Consider the following 25,952-nt stretch of genomic DNA (forward strand, 5'->3'; position numbering starts at 1 on the left):
TATTTTTGTTGCTCTTCTCTGGACTCTCTCCAGTTCCAGCACATCCTTCCTGAGGACCGGTGACCAGAACTGGATAGCATACTCCAGATGTGTTTGGAGCAGAGTCTTGTAGAGTGGGAGAATAATCTCTTTATTTCTGGAGTGAATCCCCTTTTTTGTACTTACCTGCTCTTTGCAGTGGTTTTGCACAGGGCAGCCCAGATCCTCCTCTTCTCGGGTCCCTGACTGGAGCTTCTGGCTTCTCCCTCCTATCGCGTGTCCCCACAGCGAGCAGCTTGCTATGGGGGCACTGGAGCAGAGCTGCAGCTCCTTGTATTAATTCAGACACAGAGCTGCCATTCGGTCCCGCCTCATCTCTCTCCTGATTGGCTAAATGAGTTTGACAGGAGCCAATGGAGCCACTGCTGTGTCTCAGCCAATCATAAAAGAGTTCCAGACGGCTGAGGCATTCGTGGAAATAGCTGGATCGAGAGGGGGCTCAAGAAAGTATTAGGGGGGCTGCTGCAGATAGAATGCATTAAGATAAAAAACTCTTCTGCCTCTACAGCCACTTTAATTACACAGGTTCTGTGGCTAATTTAATGCAGAAAGGGAGTTTAATTACCACCTTAATCACCCCCATAACCTGTGTAATTAATATGCAATTGGTTTTAAAGGGAATGAGGTGGCAACCCTAGTTCAATGTCCTAAGAAGTAAGAGCAATTTCTCTCTGAGCTCTACTGGTTCAGATGACATTTTTAAGTTTAAGATGTATGTTGCCAGCAGTGCTGAATCCGATTTTCAAACCTATACGACATGGAAGCCTGTTGAAACAAAATATAATAAGTACAATGTATTTTATTATATGCAATGTTAAAATGCATTTACATAAAAATCACACTCTTTGCAAAGTAAAACCTAATTTATAAAAGCGTAAACCTATATGTAACTGGCGGGAATTAAATCAAAATACACCCCATGTAAGAATTTCTGCACAGGAATGCTGCCTATGTCTGTCTGCTGGCTGTTTTAGACTTTTTGTGAATTTCACTCAAGATAATTCTGCTGATGCAGTTTTTCATCATAAACAGTTTGAAGGTGCCAAGCTTATTTTTGTATTAGAAGTAGAACTTCATGTTTTTCATAAATTTATTTATTTTATTTGGCTAGAATCTGAACTTCACAGGGTTCCGAAAGATCCTAAAAAAACATGACAAGATTCTGGAGACGGGCCGTGGTGCAGACTGGAGGGTGGCACATGTGGAGGTGGCGCCATTTTATACCTGCAAGAAAATTAATCAGCTGATCTCCGAGACTGAGGTACATCTATATATACTGAACATGTTGATTTCATCTGTTAAAAGTACTTGTTATTGCACACAGAGCACTTGATTGAAAATCTCTTTACACTAGGCCTATTCCTCCCTTATCTAATTTAAGAGGTACTGTATCACACGGGGGCCAATTACCAAGACATGAGGGAGTGTGATCAGGAAGGACATTCAAGGAATACATCTTTAGTTCTTTGGCCACCCTAAATCTTAGGGGGAAAACATATGGGGAATTCACATATTTATATGATATAGTGTATTTTAACCTAAACCATGTCAGATTGTTAGTATAGCAACAAACGCAAACTTTTTTTTCCACCCATTGATAGAACTTCTTTTTATTAGTACAGTGCTTTAGCTGTTCATTTGTATATCCTGCTTGCTATATTCCTTTGTAACTGGATGTGATATTTTGTATTTATTTTTTAGCAACGTTTGTCCTATGATGTTGCCATTACTCCCCAGAGACTACTATACTCTGTAATTGCAGATTAAAGATAAACTTCTAAAGTGAGGCTAAATATAAAGTTCTCAATTTAAATTAGGGTTAGTTTACACTTGCTTCAAAATGTGTCATTGGACATGCTTTTAAAAGCACTCTAAATGCCAATCAAAGCACCTGTCGCTAAATAAAATGGTAATGCTTTGCTTCAAAAATTATACCTCATGTTGCTTTCTTGGTGCTTTAAAGCATCTTCAAAGCCTCCATAGAAGTCTATGACAAAGCTAGGTTAACAGCACCTTCGGCTTTTATTCAGCTGTAGCTTTGCTTTGTTTTGGCGGTATTGCAGGTATGAGCTATTCCAGGACACACTGGTAAACCAACAAGTGAACTGGAAAGACATCAGCAGACACTTCTAGTTCATGTGTACATATTCTTGGAGTGTCTGGTGCAGATGTCACATCTGGTGTGTAGCGTGGAGAAGCGGTATTGTGAACAGGTTCCGAATTGGAGAGGGAGGAGGATCAGTAAACCAGAGGATCAGCAGAGCTGGGGGTTTCCACTGAGTGGGAGGGGATATATCGGCAGTGCTGGGGGTTACCACTGAGTGGGGGGGGGGAATATCAGCAGAGCTGGGGGTTACCACTGAGTGGGGGGGGGGGAATCAGCAGATCTGGGGGATACCACTGAGTGTGGGGGGCAGTCAGCAGAGCTGGAGGTTACCACTGAGTGAGGGGGGATCAGCGGAGCTGGGGTTTACCACTGAGTGGGGAGATTTGCTGAATGAGGGTACCAATGAGCTGGGGATATGCTGAGGGGGTTACTACTGGCCCCCTTTAAAACAAATTGAAAATCAACAGATACAGGTTTTTGCCAAACTTAATTAAAGCTTCAAAAAAGCACCACTGTAGCTTTATCAAAGCACCAAAGAAGCATCAGAAACCTACCAAAAAAGCACGTTAAAGCGGTATTCGCTTTATTGTGTGTTATAACTGTGAAGCAAGTATAAATGAGCCCCTATTTGCGGAATGTATGCCACTTGCTTTAGTGTTATCTGCAAGTACACTCCTTAAATGTGCAAATATCTGCAGTTTGGTTTTTAGAACCAACACCGAAACATGACAGTAGAACGTCTGAATTTCAAAGAAAAATAATCCGCAAGATAATATTGCCAGGTTGCCTGCCAGCTGTCTTTGATGGTTGATTCCTGTAATAATTTGCACTATCAATAGTCCCAGTGGATAGGATGTACTCAACCAGGGACACAAAAGAAGGAGGCGTCTATGACTTTGATGATACTACTCTTTATCTCTGCATTGCATTGACCGTGTAATCTCCACTTTTTAAATCCACTGGCTTCCTAGTATACAGCTTGGTAGAAAATTTAGTCCTGGCACCTGTTTACGTGTCTTACGCCTCCACCCATCTGTCTTCATTTAAAACACTGTTGCAAGGAGAACATGACAGCAGACAACTTTTGGGAGCAGAATTTACATTATAAAATGTTATTTATCTAAATAAATTTTTGACATGATCAGTGTTACTGTTTTCATATGTAATATGTCATTGATCTTGCACTTCTGTTTTAATGAAGGTTAAGGGATTAGTTGCGTAGTTCGTAAGGTTAAATAAAGACACCAGCCCATCCAGTTCAACCTGTGTGTGTGTGTGTATATAATGATTTCTTGAACATTTCCCATATCTCTGTCTAGTGTGTTCGATAAGATGCCCATCTAAAAGTTCTTTGAAATTATCCACACTTCCCACAGCCACCACCGATTGTAGAAGAGAGTTCCACTTCCTAACTGACCTAACAGTAAAAAAAAAAACCTATGCAATTTCTGGTTAAACTTCTTCTCCAACTTCATTAAATGGCCTTGTGTCGTCTGAAATTACCTGATACTGAGGATTTTTTTCCCTATGCTAGCATTCCTCATAACTAAGATCCTCCAGGCCCCAAGTAAATGCACTTAAATTTATTATTTTTCTCTTTTTCAGCTGATCTCAGGTGCAATGTCGGGCTCCTGCAGTCTCTCAGTACAGCCTCCCATACAGGCAGACAGTTGCTGTAAGAGCTGGAAGAATCCATAAACTATGAAGGCACTCACCAGTGCCCTCACCGTGAACCCCTTAGTGCCGGCGCCTCCCAGCCCTTTAGAATGTTTGTCATTTCAGTCATGTGACCACCATTAGTTGTCACAGTGGTCAAATGATCGGCAGCTTTTCGTTACCTGCCAGTAACTGTGTCGGGGGTGTGCAGGGTGCACGCTCCCAGCACAGCATTGTTTACATTTTGGTAAGCATTTATGCTGTCTCTTAGCATTAAGGCCCACCGGCCAAGAGGACACCTATATGCATACGGCCGGGGTGATTCATTGAGAACTAAATGCCATCTGCTGCAGTGGAAGACAGGACTTGTAGTTTATTCGATCACAGATAGCTGTCAATGAATGATGCAGCTTTGTGAAAGTGGAGAGAATCCCCCACCTTCTGTCGCAGCGGGGGGTCAGGGGGTTGCGACGATGCTGCTTTTGTAACACGTTACACCCTGATTATGGCTGTAACACATTACTAAAGGTGAACTTCTCATTTAAGACAAAGTTTTATTATAAGGTAGACTGCTTTTCCCTTCATCCATATAGCCCAGATCCATGCCTATTCACCACAGCTGAGGTGATGGTCACAAGACAGGCTCTAAAGTTTGCATCTCAGAGGCTGTGGCAGTGGAAGGCTGCTCAGCTCTGCATCTAAAGTCCTATAGTAGCAGTTCAGAACACTTTAGGTTCTACATTATTCATCTTTTAATCCCATACCACCTTGAATTGAAGTTAAATTTCCAGCTTCTGTATGATTCAGCCTTTCATTGTCCCTCACCCTGTTAGAGGCATGGCATTTGTGTTTGTTCTGCAAGCCACGGCATATGGAAAGCTTAAAGTGATTGTAAAGTCTCCTTTTTTTTTTCCCCCCTATAAAAAAAATAAACATATTTTACTTAACTGCTCTGTGCAGTTAGATTTGCACAAAGCAGCCCAGATCCTCCTCTTCTCGGTTCCCTCTTCTGTGATCCTGGCCCCTCCCTCCTGTTTAGTGCCCCCACAGCAAGTAGCTTGCTATGGGGGGCACCCGAGCGGAGTCACAGCTCCCTGTGTCCATTCAGACACAGAGCCCCAACCTGGCCCCGCCCCCTCTCTCCCCGATTGGCTAGCTGACTTTGACAGCAGCGGGAGCCAATAGCACCGCTGCTGAGTGTCAGCCAATCAGGAAGGAGAATCTTGGTTGGCTGAGACACTCGTGGACATCACTGGACAGAGACGGACCTCAGGTAAGTGTTAGGGGGCTGAGGGGGGTTGATGCACACAGAAAGCTTTTATCTTAATGCATAGGACAAAAAACCTTCAGCCTTTACAACTCCTTTAAAGCGTATCTAAATCCAAAAGCAAAAATTTTAAGCGGTAGTAAAGTCATATCTTGAAGAACTCCCTGACAGGCAGGTTTTTTTTATTACAGAAGAGACCCTAGAGGTCTTTTCTTTCATAAACCTCCCTCCTACCTGTCAGCGAGTAATGTAATCGAAGCCGGACATGTGCAGCTCACACCACATTTACGGTCCACTCTGTGTGCAGCTGCGATGTGACTTTGCCCCGGCACAGCCAATCAAGCCAGGGGACCCATTTTTTTTAAAAAAAAAAAAACCAAAAGATTATAGACTTTACTACCGCTACAAATTTCTGCATTTTTTTTTTCCATTTATTTTTACTTGGTGATGTGGCTAGTAAGGCAGCCCATAAAGGAGTCAATGTTTTTATTTTTTTTGTTTTGGTTAATCAGCAGGTTCTGACCCACTCAGCTATTGTAGTCTGACAACAAGGAGATGTCCCTGCAGTCAGAATACAGTGATCAGCATTGCAGACTATAGCCTGCAGTGTTGATCAAGTGTAAAAAATATGACAGGGTGGTTGTACAGAAGTTGATTGATAATAAAATGTCCTTTCTTTTTTTTTTTTTCTCTTAGGCACCTACAGAGCATAGCACCAGCAATCAGCGTATTCTGGGTGCAATGTCAGGCTTTTGCAGACTCTCAGTACAGCTGTCTTCCTGTACAGGCAGACAGTTGCTGAAGAGCTGAAAGAAGGGCTGCAGTGCCCATACATGGATAGAAATGTGTCCAGTTTCTGCTGAACGGGAATAATTGTGATCCATGTATGACTGGCTTAATGCCTCATGCACAAGTTCAGATAATCATACGATTTATCGTTCTCATTTTGTTGCATGATACTAATATCGACTTCAACAATGCGTACTAAGAGTATGATTGTGTTTGTACGATTCTGGAAAAGCTTCCTGGTTGCTTAGCTACGTATCAGATAGTGAAAAATAAAAACAATGGCAGCCAGGCTTGTTCTGGGTTATTTTTGTGTTTCTGATCATGCGTGGTCTTTGTCTATTGATTTTTAGCGGACGCATACTGTACTGGTTAAACGATTGTCGTACGCTAGGCTATCATATGACAGAAGTTTTCGTATTCGTCCCTTCGGATTTTGTTGGATGAACTGTCGTGATCTTCTGTCGAAAACTGTGTACTAACGATCAGATTATCGTGCGATCAAGTCGAAAGCGTTTTTTTTCGTACGATTATCTGAACGAGTGTACGAGGCATGAGTCTTTCAACTTTCTGTAACAGACCAAGCAGTCCAACAAATGTTGGAAGGTTGAGATAAACCATTTAACACTTGAAAGGGTACTTGACTTCTTCCGATCCACGCTATAGCCGAAGTACGGCTACATCGCGGACTCGAATTTCCGGGAGGCCGTCTTTACACGGCCTCCCAGAGACAGGCTCCCCGCGCGCCCCCACGAGCGCGCATCGGGAAAATCTGTGTCGGCCGTGTCCCTTGGACACAGCCAATCACAGATCGTGGTAAATGGCCAATCACAGCGGCCATTTACAACGTGATCGGCCCATGCAATGAGAGATGATCTCATATGTAAACATATGAGATCATCTCTCATCGCCAGCTCTCCTTCCTCACACAGGGACTGCGTGTGAGGAAGGAGCAGAGCCGATCAGCCGTTTGGGGACACAGAGGAATGTAATCAGGGCACTGATCACCAGTGCCCCGATTACACAAGGTAAATAAAATACACTGTGCCCACCATCAGTGCCCACAGTGCCCGCCATCAGTGCCCACAATCAGTGCCCATAGTGCTTCCAGTCAGTGCCCATCAGTGCCTGCTCATCTAGGCACTGATGAGCACTGACTGGCAGCACTATGGGCACTCAGTGTGGGCACTGATGGTGCTGCCCATCAGTGCCACCCGTCAGTGTCCAGCAGTGCCGCCTCTCAGTGCCTGTCAGTGCTGCCTCTCAGTGCCCAGCAGTGCCGCCTATCAGTGCTCATCAGTGCCGCCTATCAGTGCTCATCAGTGCCGCCTATCAGTGCTCATCAGTGCCGCCTATCAGTGCTCATCAGTGCGGCATATTAGTACCTCCTCATCAGTGCCACCTCATCAGTGCCCATAAGTGCCACCTCATCAGTTCCCATAAGTGCCACCTCATCAGTGCACATCAGTGCAGCCTATCAGTGCCCATCAGTGCCGCCTCATCAGCGCACATCAGTGAAGGAGAAAAATTTATTTATTTTCAAAATTTACTCGCATAAAATAAGGAAAACTTTTATTTTTCAAAATTTTCTGTCTTTTATCTTTTTTTTTTTTTTTTTTTTGTAAGAAATAAAGAACCCAGAGATGATTAAATACCACCAAAAGAAAGCTCTATTTGTGTGAAAAAAATGATAAAAATTTCATATGGGTACAGTGTAGCATGACCGCGCAATTGTCATTCAAAACGTGAGAGCGCTGAAAGCTGAAAATTGGCCTAGATAGGAAGGGGGTGAAAGTGCCCGGTAGGCAAGTGGTTAAAATGAGAAGATTTATTCATTTTGTTAAAACATTTATCCCATAAGGAAAACTGATTGTGCGTCCTGCTTTCTTATTATTGTTTCACATAATCCTTTCCTCTTTACTATATGACTCATCTGAGATTTGCTGTCAGGGCATTTACTGTTAAGTTCTCTTTATAGGCCAGTTCACACCACAAAAAATTCCTCCAGATGCGTTCCGGATGCTTTTCTGCACGCGCTTTTTTAAAGTTTTTGATGCGTTTCCGGATGCATTTCAGATGCTTTTTTTCTTCTATTCTTTGGGGGTTTTTTTCCTGCTGTACTGGGTTCCAGTGCTTTTTTGATGCTTTTTACTGTGTTCCAGTACAGTTCTGTGCAAGAAAACAGCATGATGTATTTTTTTTTTCTGGAACTGAAAAGCACTGGAATGCCCTGAGGTGGTGTGAACTATGCCATTGGAACCCATATAACCTACTTTCGATGCTTTTGTAATGCGGAGAAACAAGCACTGCATGTGGTGTAAACTGGCCCTAAATCTTCATGCATGTGTCAGAATGTGTTTCTAGGTTACCTGACATCACAGGGCTAGGACCTGTTTGAAAACTTCTCACAATTTTTTACTTCTTTTTCTGTTATAGGGTCTAGTGACAAATGAATTGGAAGATGGAGACAGACAGAAAGCCATGAAGCGTTTGCGTGTGCCACCCCTCGGAGCTGCACAGGTGAAAATTTGGGCTAGAGAATCAACCAAATGTGTGTTAACTGTTTTTGGCTCCCTGTTCCTGGCTGCCTAAAAGAACCTCCTCTTTGATTGATTGATCAGGCCAGCTGAGGTATTCTTCACCCCTGACCATGGATATCAAGTGGCAACCAAAATGCAGCTGATAAGAGATGCTCAGTTGTTTTTTTTTTTTTTTTAATAAAACCTGCAATCCATATGGTGAAAACCAACATTTTTCTCCATTTTAGGTACGCAATAGCTTGCAGTCGTAGTGACACAAAGCAAGCAGTTCCACCAATAATATGCCACTGAAACTACAAATGCTGGAAAAAGTGTATTGATGCTGTACACTGTTTATAAGAAAGCATTTAATAAAAGCTTGTCATACTACAGAGATTGGATAAAGACTTGGTACAATTTAATTTAAAGCTGCAAGCAGCATGATCAGCACCGAAAGTATGTCTGTACTACTCGGTCAGTATTCTTCTGTTTATGGTCTTGGTGGTGGTATGCACTAATTGCACCCTTTTTGTAATTGTTTTTTGATGTGTACCTCAGACATGCCATGATGCATTTTGGCAAATGATAATTACTCCCTAGGTGAGGAATGATCCTAAATCATACTGCTTATGACCATTTATGGTCCTTATCATTTTAATGCATAAACAGATTGGGGTTTTTGAGGATTTCCATCTTATAGTGGATGTAAACCCCATTCATGAAATCTGACCTGGGCACAAATATCTGTAGTGTTTACCTATCCCTCTCCAAAGCCCTATGTCCTGTGTGTTTCTGCTGCTCTGTTCCTCTGTTATCAGCATGATAACCTCTGACCAGTTCTCTGATACAGGAGATAAAAGCAGCTGGAAATTTGTGTTGGGCGCATAGAGATAGATTAGCAGAGAGCTAGTTTATCCACAGCACAGCCCTGCATGTTTCTTCCTCCCTCTGCCTATGTGTAGGGGGGTGGGGGGGGTGTGCCTTTCCTCCAATCAGCTGTCACACAGTGTATGCCAAAACTCCACACCCAGTGCTGGAACAGGAAGAAAAAATTCTAACATGATGTTCACTTTTCTAAACAGTTTAGAAAGCTGAAGACGGCAGATATACAAATAAAACTTATGTAGGGAGATTTGTTTAATCTCTGTGTATCATCTGAGGCTGTTCACTTCACTGAGTATAAGTGAGAGTTTACATCCACTATAACACACTCACTATAACAGAAACATAGAGGCTGCTGCTGCAGACCTCTCCTTCTGAAAATGCTAATGCTTGAACTGTCGCTTCGCGGCTCTTTGTTCATTGCTATGATTCTTTGTGGAAGAAGCCAGAAGAAGATGGGCAGAAGATGTCAGTGGTAGAATGATGATAGACAGCACTTAACATCACATTGCTGGAGGAGAGCGCACTGGTAGGTAAGTCTGCCATTACATGCAAGTATAATTGGTACAGATCCGTTTTTGACCTCTCTTCAGCAGCCATATGCAAAATGGTCAGAAATATGTATATGATACTGCTTGGGGCTTGGCTGGTGTTGGTCATTTATGCCATGGTAAAAATCCCCCACAAAAGCACACTACCTTACTTACCCTACCTATCTCGTTCCCTGAATATTATCTTTGTAATGCTGTAGGTAATGGTATTTAAAGTGTATGTAAATCAAAGAACCTAAACCCAAGAAGGTTTTTATTTTTTTTTTTTTTTTAAATAACATTTCCTCCCTTTTTAAATGGGGATCCTGTCAGTAATCCAGTTCTGGTTTAAAGATGATAATGATAACACTGTTCGAGAATATCAGAGCAGCATTGTTGGCTCACTACAGAAAACGGGATGCCCAATACATTCATGAAGGCAAAAGTTGGGGAGAAAAAGACCTGTATTAGGGGGGAAAAATGTATATATATATGTATGTGTGTGTGTGTGTGTATATATATATATATATATATATATATACATATACACACATACTCTGTCATAGCCAAAAATATTGCCACCCCTGCATGTCTCTGGGATAATGCACCGTTTTGCCCAGGAAATTGTTGCTATTACAAATGTTTAGGCATTCTCATGTTTATTTCTTTTGTTTGTATTGGTATGACACAAAGAAAGTGGAGAAACAAAATACCAAATCTGACACATTCCACGCAAAACTCCATAAATGGACTAGATAAAATTATTGGCACCTTTTCAAAATTGTAAGAAATAATTGCATTCTAGTTTGGGATGCTCCTGTAATTTATAATTTAAACTCACCTGTATCAATTAAAAGGTGCTTACAATATGGAAATCACACCGGCAACCAGTTAAAATGGTGAAAAATTGACTCCATCTTTCTGATGTGTGTCTCTATGTGCCACTCAAAGCATGGAGAAGAGAAAACGCTGCAATGAATTGTCTGAGGATTTGAGAACATAAATTGTGGAAAAGCTTGTACAATGTAAATGTTACAAGTCCATCTCCAGAGATCTTGATGTTCCTGTACCGTCAGGCACAGGATACAACTGTGTCAGCTTGCAATATACAGAGAAATCTGAATAAAAAGGTGACACTATGGTAGGAGACCAAGGAGGACCAAACTGCTGACACAGAAACATTAAAAAGTCAGATTGGAGTTTGCCAAAACTTACCTGAGGAAGCCAAAATCCTTTTGGGAGAGTGTGCTGTGGACAGACGAAACAAAATTACAGTTTTTTGGTAAAACCTATCATTCTATTTTCAGAAAAATAAATGAGGCCTTTATTGAAACGATTATAGCCCCTACAGTCAAAATGGTGGAGGTTCACTGATGTTTTGGGGTTGCTTTGCTTTTTCAGGCATTGGATGTCTTCACTGTGTGCATGGCATTAAAAAAAAAAATCTGAGGACTACCAAAGAATTCTGGGGTGCGATGTAGGGCCCAGTGTCAAAAAGCTGGATCCCCTGTCAGAGGTCTTACAACAAGGCAATGACCCAAAGCACACGTCAAAAAGCACCCAGACAAGACAAAGCACTAGAGAGTCCTGAACCGACCAGCAATAAGTCCAGATCTAAATCCCATAGAGCACGTGTGGCAAGATCTCAAAACGACAGTTGGGAAACGGTACCCTTCCAATTTGACAGACCTGGAGCAGTTGGCAAAAGATTAGTGGTCCAAAATTCCAGTAGAGAGGTGTAAGAAACTCATTGTTGCTTACAGGAAGTGATTGATTTCAGATACTTTTTCCAAGAGGTTTGCTACCAAATGTTAAAGCGGAGTTCCACCCAAAAGTGGAACTTCCGCTTTAGGGAGTCCTGACCCCCCGACATGCCACATTTGGCATGTCATTTTTTGGGGGGGGGGAGCGGGTACCTAGTTTTGACAGGTACCCGCTCCCACTTCCGCTCGGAGCGCCGCTGCGCCCTGAGCGGAAGTTCTCCTCTCCCCCTCCCTCCCTGCAATCTTCTGGGACACGTCAGAGGTCCCAGAAGATTGCCGGCCAATCACGGCGCGCAGCGCGACTCGCGCATGCGCAGTGGGTACCCGGCTGTGAAGCCGCAAACTGTAACAGCCGGGTGCCCACAGCAGTGATGCCGGCGCCAAGGGAGAGGATCGAGGCTTCCGGCGGCCGCATCGCTGGACCGTTGGACAGGTGAGTAAATGGCTGGAACTCCGCTTTAAATTGTTGGTGCCAATAATTTTTTCCAGTTCGTTTTTGAAGTTTTGCGTGGAAAGTGTGAAATTTGTCTTTTTGTTTCCCTACTTTTTTGTGTCTTACCAATACAAACAAAAGAAATAAAGATGAGAATGCCTAAACATTTGTAATTGCAACAATTTTCTGGGCGAAGTGGTGCATTGTCTGACAAAAATGCAGGGGTGCCAAGGACACGATCTCCAATGCAGTAGTTTCCTTCATGGCAATTCTTCATACATTAGTCCGTGAACATAGCGACTGTACAGTTTCATGCATCTCTGCTCTTCCTCAAGCTGTATGTGAATAAATACCAGAGACACTGTTGCCTATATACTTAAAAGGAAGGGTTGAACCACACAGGTAAATCCCCAGTAACTAATCCTATCTAATTGCCCATTCAACATGCTATGCAAGAAGTGATAAAAAAAAAAATCAAAATTTAAACAGGAACCACAGTATATATAATATAATACACTAAGATGGGTAATAGTAGTTATGAATATATATTATTTATAATATATCTATATTACTTGTATGTATATATATATATATATATATATATATATATATATATATATATATATATATATATATACGTTTTTTTATATGTTGCAGCCTGATACTACAGTTTTTCAAATCATTCTTTTTCTCAATAATCTACACTCAGTACCCCATAATGACAAAATTAAACAGAATTTTAGAAATATGTGGGAATTTTTAAAAAATAGAAAAATCTCATTGGCAATAACTATTCAGACCTTTTGCAGCAACACTTGAAATGTAGCTAAGGTGCCTCCCATTTCTTTTGATTGTTGCTGAGATGTTCCTACACCTTGATTGGAGTCCACCTGTGGTAAATTAAATTGATTGGACATGATTTGGGAGGGCACACACCTCTCTATAAAAGGCCTCACAGCTGACAACTGCCTGCAGAGCTTAGAGACAGGGTTATCGCAGGAGACACATATCTGGGGAAGGCTACATAAAAATTTCTAATGCACTGAAGGTTCCCAAGAGCACAGTGGCCTTAATTCTCAAATGGAAGATGTTTGGCACAACCAGGACTCTTCCAAGTGCTAGTCGCCCAGCCAAATTGAGCAATCAGGGAGAAGGGCCTGGAAGAGAGGTGACAGAGAACCCAATGGTCACTTTGAGCTCCAGAGATCCTGTGTGGAGATGGGAAGTTCCAGAAAGATGACCTTCACTACAGCCCTCCACCAATCTGGGGTTTGTGGCAGAGTGGCTAGACTGAAGCCTCTCCTAAGTTTGCAAAAAAGCACCTGAAGGACTCTTAGACTGAGGAACAAGATTCTCTGATCCGATGAAACCAAGATTGAACTGTTTGGCATAATTTCTAAACTTTGTCTGGAGGAATCCAGGCACCGCTAATCGCCTGCCCATAACCATCCCAACAGTGAAGCATGGTGGTGGCAGCATCATGCTCTGGGGGTGTTTTTCAGCAGCAGGGACTGGAAACCTTGTCAGGGTTGAGGAAAAGCTGAATAGAGCAAAGTACAGAGATATCCTCGAAGACCTGTTCCATGTTGTTCAGGACCTCAGACTGGTCTGAAGGTTTACCTTCCAACATGACATGACAACACAGCCAAGACAACACAGGAGTGGCTTAGGGACTTCAGCCGCCATCTCTACCAAGGGAAACCTGTAGTGGGCTTGCTGCGGAGGAGGGGGCAGAACCTCCTGCTGACCAGGTACCTGCTCCCCTCCCCCCCCAAAAAGTGCCAAATGTGGCAGCAGAGGGTGGGGGGCTACAGATAAGTGGCGCTTTCCTTTTTGGGTGGAGCTCCGCATAAGTACATGTGATATTTCAGGTTTCTGTAATAAATTTAGACATTTCTAAAATCCTGTTTTCACTTTGTCATGGGGTACTGAGTGTAGATTAATGAGAAAAAATACATTTAAACCACTGTAGTATCAGGCTGCAACATAGCAAAATTGAATAAAGTGAAGGGGTCTGAACACTTTATGAATGCTGTGTGTGTGTGTGTGTGTGTGTGTGTGTGTGTGTGTGTGTGTGTGTGTATATATGTGTGTGTGTGTGTGTGTGTGTGTATATATATATATATATATATATATATATATGTGTCTGTGTGTGTGTGTGTATATATATATATATATATATATATATATATATATATATATATATATATAATGTATAATGTGTGTGTATGTATATATAAAATATATATAACTGTGTGTGTGTATTTATTTATATATACATGTGTGTGTGTGTATATATATATATATATAGTATGTAGTTTTTGTTTATATTCATTGGTGAATTACACTTGTTGGCAAACTTCTATGAACATACCTCAAGCAGGCTCCATACTCACTGCTTCCATACAGAGAAATAAGAGGACCAAGAATGTGATAGTTTGACACTGCTGCTTTACTGCTAAAATGTGATTTGTAATATTGGCACTTGGAGGTGTTGCTAAAGTATATACATTAAATAGGCATTGTGTATATATAGTGTATACATTAAATAGGCATACAATATGATTAGTCACAGCACAAGCCAATCAGCGGGTTCTGGCCAATGGATGTCCACTGGCGCACCCGCTGATAGGTGAGGTGAAAGACAGAAAAGAGCTCTGCCTATGTTAACCTGTTGTGTCCTGTCAGTGGGATTGTTCTGGATTTTGTTTCCCTTTTAATATCCAGCACATCCTTTTGTATAAAAGCACTACATAGAACATAAAAACTGGTTAGGCACACATTTAACACTTTGATCCCTCTAGATGTTTCACCGCTTCCTAGAGTGTCATTACTACAGTGACAGTGTATTTTTTTCTTTTTAGCACTGATCACTGTATTAGTGTCACCGGTTCCCACAAAGTGTTAGGGTCAGATTGTCCGCCACAATATCGCAGTCCCGCTATAAGTTGATGATATCCGCCATTACTAAAATAAATAAAAATTCCAGTATATATGCCATAGTTTGTAGACGCTATAATTTTTGCGAAAACCAATCAATATACACTCTTTGGGATTTTTTTTTAACAAAAACATTTTGCAGAATACATATTTGCCTACATTTATGGAGAAATTTTATTTGTTTAATTTTTTTTTTTTTTTATTGGATATTGTTCTGGAAATTTTATAGATAGGCAACTCCTATCCTCAAATTGATTGTTTCCAAATTATTAACTACTGCAGTAGGGATCATGTGCAAAAAGATATGCAACGCAACTGAAGTTTTTTTATACACATGATTATGCAGGTATCGCATTACTATTACAATTGTACTTTTATGGTAACAAGGAGCGTAACGTTGGCAGGCTAAATTCTAATCAGGACTCGAAAAAATGCAACTTGTAATCAAAACATTATTAGTGCAGTGTGCAATACGTAGACAAAGTATACAAAAATAGAATACAGTTTTATACAGAATATACTAATTTCTTTTACAGATATGTTTTATAGCAGAAAGTAAAAAATATTTTATTTTTTTTTCAAAATTGCCAGTCGTTTTTTTCGTTTCTAGAATATAGAAATAATAAACAGTGGTGATCAAATACCACCAAAAGAAAGCTCTGTTTGTGGGGAAAAAAGGAATAAATATAATTTATGTACAAAGTTGCATGATAGAACGATATTTGCATATGTACGATTAATCCCACTAAAGTCACAAATAAAAGCTAAAACCTGTCATGTTGCTTCAGATTTTAATCTTTTGATATCTTGTGATCGGTTATCAATCCTTGTTTGAAAACCATGGTTTCTTTTTCATTCTCTATTCATTCTGTTTACTTATTGATGTTTTTATTGATCCCTGTAAAAAACTAAAGACAAATTTGGTTACCGATTTAAAAAAGAAAAAAAAATGGGGGGGGGGGGGGATATTGGCATGCTTTTCTGTTTATAAAAACAGAGATTGAGAGCCGGTTCACACTGGGGCGACACGACTCCTTACTACTTCGGGGGCAACTTGTGCATTACATTGCACCACGACTTCGGAGCGACTTGCAGGGACTTCACATAATGGAAGTCTATGCAAGTCGCTCCGAGGTCGCCCCGAAATAGTACAGGACCCTTTTTCTAAGTCGGAGCAACTTGTGTCCCTCCTATTAGAATGGGTTCTGTAGCGGTCAATGGACCGCGAGGGAGCGCGACTTGTCAGGCCAACAAGTCGCCTGACAAGACGCGCTAATGTGAACCGGCTCTAAAATTGCAGCATGCTGAATTTTAAAAGAAGCAACAAAAAACTAAGGAATTAGTGTAAACATTATTTCTAAAATGCATTAAAAATCTCCGTAGCATGCATTGGCCTTATTGTATGCTCCTACCAGTTGCAGCTTCTACAGCAACTTCTAACTAAGGTCACAATGAGGCCCAGGCAGCACCCTAAACAGATATGCACATTTCTGCAGTGTACTACAAGTAGACATCCCCTGAAAAGCAAGTTCAGCTTGGTAGAGCACAGTAAAGCCAAGATGATAAATCTTACACATCTGGTCTGGCCACACCCGTTGTGCCAAACAGCTGTTCTGGAAATCCCCCTCGCTGACAATCGGAATACTATACTGCCCATAGATATGATCAGGAGCAGCATAGTATTCCCTTTCCAGCTCCCTAAACCAGTACTTGGAATGTGCATGGACGGTGGGTCCAAGAATAGAAGAACAGAATCATGAATTTCCTAACTTATAAATGTGAGTTTCTGAACACATTTAATTTTAAATTACGAAAAAGCTGATTTTTTTTTTTTAATTAAATTTAGCTCCATGGATACAAGGCTTGTGTTGAGAGGGTTTAGTTACATTTAAAGTTGTAATGGTTAGGATTCTGTGGAAAACCAGCATTTTAAAAGAAAAGGATATGCACTGAGATCTCCAAACTCAATTTTGTTTGCCTATCTTTTAAAGCTGGCTATATATATGCTTGTGGCTGAATCTGATTGGCTACAGCCAGTGGCGTACCTAGAGCATTTGGCACCCGGGGCGGATCCTATATCTGGCACCCCCCCGACTTTAAAATGTAACACCCACAAAAAAATGTAATGTTTTCAAGAATATTTTTTGCACAAATTTCACAGCCCCCCACCACAGTGGAGTGCAGTCTGCCCTCCGTCTCTCTAATCACAGTTCCCCCTTTTGCACTCTCTGCCTCCCCTGCACAGTCCTATCTTCAGCAAAGATAGATAGCTAATATTAGCAATGTGTTTAAGTTTGAGTAAGAGATTGGAGACTTGCTAAAGGAGATATTCAGAGACTACAGACATGATACAGTAGATGGTCAGAGACTGCAGACGTGATACAGGAGATGGTCAGAGACTGCAGACGTGATACAGGAGATGGTCAGAGACTGCAGACATGATACAGGAGATGGTCAGAGACTGCAGACCTGAAACAGGAGATGGTCAGAGACTGAGGACATGATACAGTAGATGGTCAGAGACTACAGACATGATACAGGAGATGGTCAGAGACTGCAGACATGATACAGGAGATGGTCAGAGACTGCAGACATGATACAGGAGATGGTCAGAGACTGTGGACATGATACAGGAGATGGTCAGAGACTGCGGACATGATACAGGAGATGGTCAGAGACTGCAGACATGATACAGTAGATGATCAGAGACTGCAGACATGATACAGGAGATGGTCAGAGACTGAGGACATGATACAGGAGATGGTCAGAGACTGAGGACATGATACAGTAGATGGTCAGAGACTACAGACATGATACAGGAGATGGTCAGAGACTGCAGACATGATACAGGAGATGGTCAGAGACTGCAGACATGATACAGGAGATGGTCAGAGACTGAGGACATGATACAGTAGATGGTCAGAGACTACAGACATGATACAGGAGATGGTCAGAGACTGCAGACGTGATACAGGAGATGGTCAGAGACTGAGGACATGATACAGTAGATGGTCAGAGACTACAGACATGATACAGGAGATGGTCAGAGACTGCAGACATGATACAGGAGATGGTCAGAGACTACAGACATGGTACAGGAGATGGTCAGAGACTGCAGACGTGATACAGGAGATGGTCAGAGACTACAGACATGATACAGGAGATGGTCAGAGACTGAGGACATGATACAGTAGATGGTCAGAGACTACAGACATGATACAGGAGATGGTCAGAGACTGCAGACATGATACAGGAGATGGTCAGAGACTGCAGACATGATACAGGAGATGGTCAGAGACTGGGGACATGATACAGTAGATGGTCAGAGACTACAGACATGATACAGGAGATGGTCAGAGACTGCAGACGTGATACAGGAGATGGTCAGAGACTGAGTACATGATACAGTAGATGGTCAGAGACTACAGACATGATACAGGAGATGGTCAGAGACTGCAGACATGATACAGGAGATGGTCAGAGACTACAGACATGATACAGGAGATGGTCAGAGACTGCAGACATGATACAGGAGATGGTCAGAGACTACAGACATGGTACAGGAGATGGTCAGAGACTGCAGACGTGATACAGGAGATGGTCAGAGACTGCAGACATGGTACAGGAGATGGTCAGAGACTGCAGACATGATAGAAGATAGAAGAGCACTAGGGGGGCCGGAGAGCACAGACGAAGCAGAGAGCACTGGAGGTGCTGAAGGGCACGGTGGGGGGGGGGCGGGAACTGGAGAGAATTAAGAGAGGGTTTGGAAAGCATTGTAGGGGGGTTGGAAGGTGCAGGGGGTGGATTGCACTGGGGGGGACAGGGAGCACTTTGGGGGGCGAGCAGGGAAAACCAGGGGGGTGGAGAGCACTGGGGGGACAGGGAGCACTTAGGGGGGTGGGCAAGGAAAATCAGGGGGGTGGAGAGCACTGGGGGGACAGGGAGTACTTGGGGGGTGAGCAGGGAAAATCAGGGGGGTGGAGAGCACTGGGGGGACGAGGAGCACTTAGGGGGGAGGGAGAAAGCACTGTGGGGAGTTGAAGAGCATGGGGGGGGCTAAAGAACAGGGGGGGTCTAGTGCACTGGGGGGAGAGGGGCTAAAAGCACCGAGGGGGGGATTAGGAGCACTGGAGGAGGTTAAGAACTTTGGGGGGCCAGCAAAAGAAGTTGTATAGGAGGGGGATGGGGCAGCTGCATATAGAGGAATTGATCTTTCCCTATTCTTCCTGCAGGGGGGAGAGGAGGAGAATCAGTTATTCAGCAGGAAGCTGCAGGAAGAATAGAGAAAGATGAATTCCTCTATATGTAGCAGCCCCATCCCCCTCCTATCCAGCACACACTTTTGCAATGGGCACTCACCTTCTTCCTGCCGAGGCTCCGCCCCTTATTTCCGCCGCGGCTCCGCCCCCTTATTCCCGCCGCGGCTCCGCCCCCCACTAGCAGCACGGACTGAAGGAGCTGCCAGCCACTGCAGCTGCCTTCACACTGCGGGATCTGTCTGACTCTGAACACACCGGGCAGGACACCGGCTGACACCCCCCAGTGAGTGGCACCCGGGGCGGGCCGCACCCCCGCCCCCCCCATTGGTACGCCACTGGCTACAGCCACTGTTGCATCAACAGTTTTCTACCTGATTCCTTTGATTTTTGAATTTGCCCAGTGTATGGCCAGCTTACCCATTAGCCCACATGTGAAGTTGTATTCCTACTTTTCTGCAGTGAGACATTGTGTATATTTGTCATGTTGTAAATTGGCATTATCCCTGAAGTGGCAGGTAATTTTTGTGTCTTGTCATTTGTTTTCTGAGGGTTAGCGCAAAGAAAACTGGTGGAATGTGAGGCCTAAGCCCCCTTTCACATTGACAGCAGCTTTGAAATCATGCGACTTCACCTGAAATTGCATGATTTCAAGCTGCATCTCAGTGTGACTTTGAAGACATCTGTGCGGCTTCATGCACAGATGTCTTTTGAAGTCACACCCGAAATCACCAAAAATAGTGCATGTACTCCTTGTTCAAATTGATTCGGCACCGCAAAGTCGGCATCGCATCGATTTGAACACTGCCATTGCCGGCAATATGATGCGATTTGTCATGCGATTCGCATGACAAATCATTCCAATGTGAATGGGGGCTTAGGGACCTACAAACGGTTAACTTTAATTCTTAGGTGTCAGGCGGTTAAAGTTAATTCTTAGGTGGCATGCTCTTCTAGCATAGATTACGTGTAATGCTCTCCTGTTGCTAATTAACTGTTGTCCTCTGTTATTTTTTTCAGCCTGCACCAGCCTGGACTACATTCAGAGTGGGATTATATTGCGGTATATTTATTGTGTTGAATTGCGCGGTTGTGTATACTGGTAAGCTTACATTTACTTCTTTTTCACATAGAAATAATAGATGTGCAGGGTTGGCAATACCTTTCTCTTAGTTATGCAGCCTTGTGTACAAGATAAGCTATAAACCGCATCAGGGCAGAAAATGATATGTTTGATATCTACAGCAAAGGAAAATGGAGGTGTTGCTATAGCAATGAACCCTCTACCAGCTGTCATCGTAATGCAGATTTGGAAATGATCATGTTATTGGTTTTCAAAAGAAAATACTATTTTATTTTCGGTGCACCAGACCTTGTAGCATTTCCTTTTATTTTGCACCACATGTTCAGTGTATTATTTTCTTGTTCAGCAATATATCTTCAAGGTAAACATGAATTCTAGTAAAATATATTGATATCTGATTGGCCACCTAACAACCTCCTAGATTTTTAGAAAGATAGCACAGTTACTGTAAAAATATACTTTCTTCAGAAAATCCCCCACCCATGGAGAGACACCTTCTACACCCACTTACTGCTGTATAGTAGCCTATGGTAAGTACCCTGTTCTACAGGGCATGAAGAGGCTTTTGACATCTTCCCAGGATGCAGTGCTGGGGCCTAAGGCTTGCTTCTCACTTGTTTGATTTGTAGTGCTTTTGCCATTTAACATTGTTTCTCTGTCGCTCATTGACAGACGTAGTCCTCTTTGATTAATATCAACTCGGGTTATACTGCCCTCTACAGGAGTAGGACTAGACAGGAAAGAAAACGTTCTGGCCATACCTTAGGGGCAGTCCCAGAGGGTATATCCTCTCTCTCTCTGCTACAGCAAATCAGTTTTTTTTCTGTCTAGTTAGGAGTAAGGACCTAGATGCCTTGCTAGGATCTTCGGTCCTGGCAGGATTTTTTTTTTTAGAAAGATTTTTTTTAGACAGCTTTTTTTCTCCAGTGTTCCTGTGAGATCTTCAAGCAAGCACGCTGGAACTGGGCGACGGGCTGGATGTTGAGATCCAGTGGTCACCCCAGTTCAACCTACGAGCGCGTGTAGGCCATAGCTCCGCGCTGGGTCGGCCGCGACATAGTCCCACTGGACGGGGACTGACCCTGCGAGTTAAACGTCTCGCCTGGACGCCAATGACCAACAGAGTCACGGCGTCCGTATTGGTCGACAGCCCCCCCACCCCGGTGGAGAGGGGTTCTGTCAGGAGTTGGGGCCCGCCTGGTTCCGGTATGGTGAGTAGAATGTTCCCCCCTCTCCCCCTGTCGGGTTTGTGGTGGACGCGGGCCCCTCTCTGGGATGGTAGGACACTCAGTTCTGGGTCTCCCCTCTATCCTATAACAGGTCACAGATCCCCCAATTTGAGTGTGATTTTTTGTGAATAGAAACCAGGAGGCTTGGTTTGGGAGCTGACTATCTAAAGTCATTGTAGGACTGTAAGGGTGACTGAAGTCAGTGGCAGTACTAAAAGGCATTACTATTGAAGTAAAAGGTATCCTACCTGTCAGAGTGTGTACACAGGCCGATGCCTATGCCTGAGTTACTGCAGTCCAGATCGCCATTCCTCCAGTAACCGGTCACTTCCACGGGCTGCACAGCCTCCCGACGGCCCACGGACCGCATGCGGCCCGCCAGGGCCCTGAACCGCCGGCCAGGCTTATCACCATTCATGGTGAAGTTTGTGGGGCCGAGGCACTCCCGCAGGCCGCCAGGCCCAATACATACATCCCGCAGGCTGCTGCTAGCCGCCGCTATCCTACACAGGCCGCCGCCATTGTCTTGCAGATCGCACGAGGCCGCCATATTGGCGTAGCCTCGTGTCTTCAGCATGGGGGCGGCCTTGTTTGAGGTGACCAAACACCTCGAGGAGCTATGGGGAGGCGCCGGAAGGCGTGTAAAGGGGCGGAGCCGCCTCCTTTTACCCGGGAAAGCAAGCCAAAGACTTCCTGTCTGTAATAGACAGTGCTGGAACAGGTTGTATTGAAACTTCTGAGCATCAAGTGGTGAGCCTTGGGGTCTCTCTCTCTGTAGGGGTCCAAAAGCAGGTAACACTGAGGGGCGCTATGGCGCTGGGGGTCTAAAGAAAAAAAAAAAGTTTTATTTTTTTTTGCAAATTATTTTTTTCCGGCAAGTGTCTGGAATAATCATGGACCCTGCCACACAGGTACCCCCACCTGATCCCCTCGAGGCTGCCGCAGGACCCTCCAGTTCACAGAATATTGATGCATTTACAGCAGTTTTGGAGTCTTTGGTATCCCGGGTGGAGATGGCCTGTCAGGGACGGGGGTCAAGAAAGCGACCCCCGCCTACCCCTATTTCATCTGATACTTCAGATTCAGATTCTGAGATGGTCATTGCAGCTGCAGGTCCCTCTGCAGGGGCTGTTGTCTCCGGTAAAGTTCCCTCAGACAGTGAGGAGGACGTTCCTGCCTCCGCCATAGCACAAGAAGAAGCATTGGTGGACGCACTAGTTGTGTCGGTCCGGGAAACCTTAAGACTTGAGGTTTTACCGGCAGAGGTAACCGAGATGGAAATTCCCTTTGGTACTAGTAAACCTACCCAGACGGCAAAGGTTTTTCCCTTACCCAAATGTTTTGGTAATAAAATTAAAGAGGAATGGGATTATCCAAAACGTACCCTTACTGTTTCCAAGCGCATTGCTAGACGCTATTCGTTTGAGGAATCCCTCATTAAGAAATGGACGGTACCACCAGTGGTGGATCCACCTATTTCCAGACTGAATAAAGCCACTGTTATCCCGTTGGAGGACGCTCCGTCCTTTAAGGATCCGGTGGATCGGAAAATGGAAGCGGAGTCCCGCACTATTTTTTCCCTGATAGGGTCAGCCTTTAGACCAGTGATTGTCATTGGTTTAGTTTCACAAACATTAACGGAATGGGCAAAAAGGGGAAAGGTATCCCCCAGGCAGCATCTGATTTGATGGAAAAAATTATACAAGGACTGCAGTTCGTCTGTGACGCAGCCCTGGATGCCACCCCCTTGTTAGGGCATGCATCGATGTCAGCGGTAGTCCTCAGACGTGTGCTTTGGTTAAAATGCTGGTCGGCGGATCTAGGTTCCAAAAAAGCCTTGGCGAATCTCCCCTTTCAGGGGAATCGCCTATTTGGGGCCACCCTAGATGAGATCATTAAGGATGTCACTGGGGGCAAGAGCACTTTTTTGCCGCAGGCTGCTAAAGCTAAAGGACCTCGTAACAAGCGTGGACCTTTCTTTGCCGCTCATAAAGGGTTTGTTCGCTCCGCTGGGGCGAGCGGGAAAGGCAAAGCCCCTCTAGGAGGGTTCAAGAGGCGTTGGTCGGGCAAACAAAAGGCCGACTCAGCCAAACCTGAAGTTAAGGCCAATACAGCCTGAAGGTGCGCCCCCACCCGGCTTAGGGGTGGGGGGACGTCTTCACCAGTGTTCAGATCTAGGGCTTTCCTGAATCCCGGACTAAGGGGTTCAGTAGATCATACGATCAGGATACAAGATCGAGTGTCGATCACTGCTACCGGTGCGATTCTTCCCTTCCAACATTTAGGTGCTACAGGGAGCGGTAGTTCCCGTTCCCTGAACAGATCATTTTCTTTACCTTTTCCAAAGATCATTCTCAGTTCCCTCCAGGAATCGGATCCGGTTGAGCAAGCGGACCAAGGAGCCTCTAGTCTGGTGACTTCGGTCTCTAATGCTCAACCAGGAGAAATCATCACTCCTGATAGGAATCAAGTTTCTGATAAATGTGTGGGAACAGAGAGCGATCAGACTTTGTCGGATTGCCTGGACCAAGCAGCTCTAGGGCAGCTTGGTTCGGATCCAGTCAGACAATATCAGGGTGATGACTTAGGTCAATCACCAAGGATTTCACCATCTGTGTCTTCATCAGAGCATCCCGGAGGTGGATCTGTTGGCATATAGGCTCAACAGGAAGGCGCGGAGGTTGGTAACGTGCACCTGCGATCCTCTAGCGGACGCAGCAGACGCGCTGAACGGCCTGTAAAGGCAGTGTCAGCTACTATATGTCTTCCCTCCTCTCAGATTGCTGCTGAGATTTCTCCGCAGGATAGAGATGGAGGGAACTCCAGTTATCCTGGAAATTCTAGGCTAGCCTCGTCAAGCCGGTCAGGCCGACTTGGACATGGTAGTCGCGAACGCTCCTTGGAGACTTCCTCTCAGGGAGGATCTGCGGTCTCAAGGACCGATCTTCCATCGTGCTTTACAGTCGCTGGTTTTAATGGCCTGGCCATTGAGACCCAGGTACTGAAGGACAGAGGGTTGTCAGCTTCAGTTATTCCTACTCTAATTAAAGCAAGGAAAGCGACTTCCAGCAAAGTCTATTATCGCACATGGAAGACTTATATCGCGTGGTGTGAATCTTTGGGATTTCCCCCACGTACCTATTCGGTGACCCGAAACTTGGCTTTTCTGCAAAAGGGGGTTGAGCAGAAACTATCCTTGAGCACTATCAAGGGTCAGATTTCAGCATTAGCAATCTTCTTTCAGAAGCCTTTGGCTACTCATTCCTTGGTGCGGAATTTCATCCAGGGGGTGCGGCACTTGGCTCCACCAGTCCGCGCGCCCTTACCGCCCTGGGATCTTAATTTGGTTTTGTCGGTTCTGCAGAAACCTCCCTTTGAAAATATCAGGGAGATTCCCTTGCTTACATTATCCTAGAAGGTGGCCTTCTTGGTGGCTATCACTTCTGCACGCAGGGTGTCAGAACTGGCTGCATTATCATGCCATTCCCCATATCTAGTGGTTCATAGGGATAAGGTAGTTCTTCATCCAAAGCCATCCTTTCTTCCTAAGGTGGTTTCAGACTTTCATCTGAATGAAGATATTGTGCTACCTTCCTTGTGTCCTCAGCCCAATCATCCTCGGGAATATGCGTTGCATTCCTTGGATGTGGTTTGGGCAATCAGGGTATACCTGAAGGCTACGGAATCATTCCGTAAGACGGATTCACTTTTTGTGATCACGGATGGCCCCAGAAAGGGGTTGCCTGCATCTGCCGCGACTATCTCCAAATGGATCAGACAGACGGTGGTACAGGCTTATTCGATTAGGGGTCGGAATCCTCCGTTCCCTGTTAAGGCGCATTCCACTCGAGCGCTCAGTACTTCCTGGGCCTACCGCCATCAGGCGTCAGTGGTCCAGGTGTGCAAGGCGGCCACCTGGTCGTCGGTGCTTACCTTTACAAAATTTTATAAAGTTGATGTGATGGCATCGGCGGATGCCTCATTTGGCCGCAAGGTTTTGCAGGCCGCAATTTGAGGAGACCGTGGTCTACCTCAAGGGTTTTTTTCCGTTGGAATTTCAGTTGAGTCTCATCCTTTGATTGATGAGCCTTTAAAACTTCTAGTTGGCACCGGTTGGGCCTTCTAGATTGGATTTTGATTTCCATTTTCCCACCCCTCATTTGTGGTACTGCTTTGGGACGTCCCGAGTTGATATTAATCAAGGAGGACTACGTCTGTCAATGAGCGACAGAGAAAAATGGATTTTTGTAAAATCTTACCGTAAAATCCTTTTCTCTTAAGCTCATTGACAGACGTAGTACCCGCCCCTCTGTTTTTGAGTTGGGCTGGGTTAAATTCTCTAAACACTGCTTTGTGACATAACTGATTTGCTGTAGCTGGAGAAAAAAAGCTGTCTATAAAAAAAATCTTTCTAAAAAAAAAAATCCTGCCAGGACCGAAGATCCTAGCAAGGCATCT

General features: G+C 44.1%; 1 protein-coding gene across 1 annotated transcript in view; it reads left to right on the forward strand.

Annotated features, from left to right (window-relative positions):
- XPR1 (xenotropic and polytropic retrovirus receptor 1) overlaps nucleotides 1-25,952 on the forward strand; it is a 298,966-nt gene that overhangs the window by 213,812 nt on the left and 59,202 nt on the right. Inside the window, exons 5-7 of the mRNA XM_082264780.1 lie at nucleotides 1,151-1,300; nucleotides 8,292-8,375; nucleotides 20,202-20,283. Coding sequence (XP_082120906.1) covers nucleotides 1,151-1,300; nucleotides 8,292-8,375; nucleotides 20,202-20,283 — 316 coding nt within the window. The remainder of the gene's footprint in view (nucleotides 1-1,150; nucleotides 1,301-8,291; nucleotides 8,376-20,201; nucleotides 20,284-25,952) is intronic.

The sequence above is a fragment of the Pelophylax lessonae genome, assembly GCF_965119305.1.
Source record: "Pelophylax lessonae genome assembly, chromosome: 8".
Classification (NCBI taxonomy): Eukaryota; Metazoa; Chordata; class Amphibia; order Anura; family Ranidae; genus Pelophylax; species Pelophylax lessonae.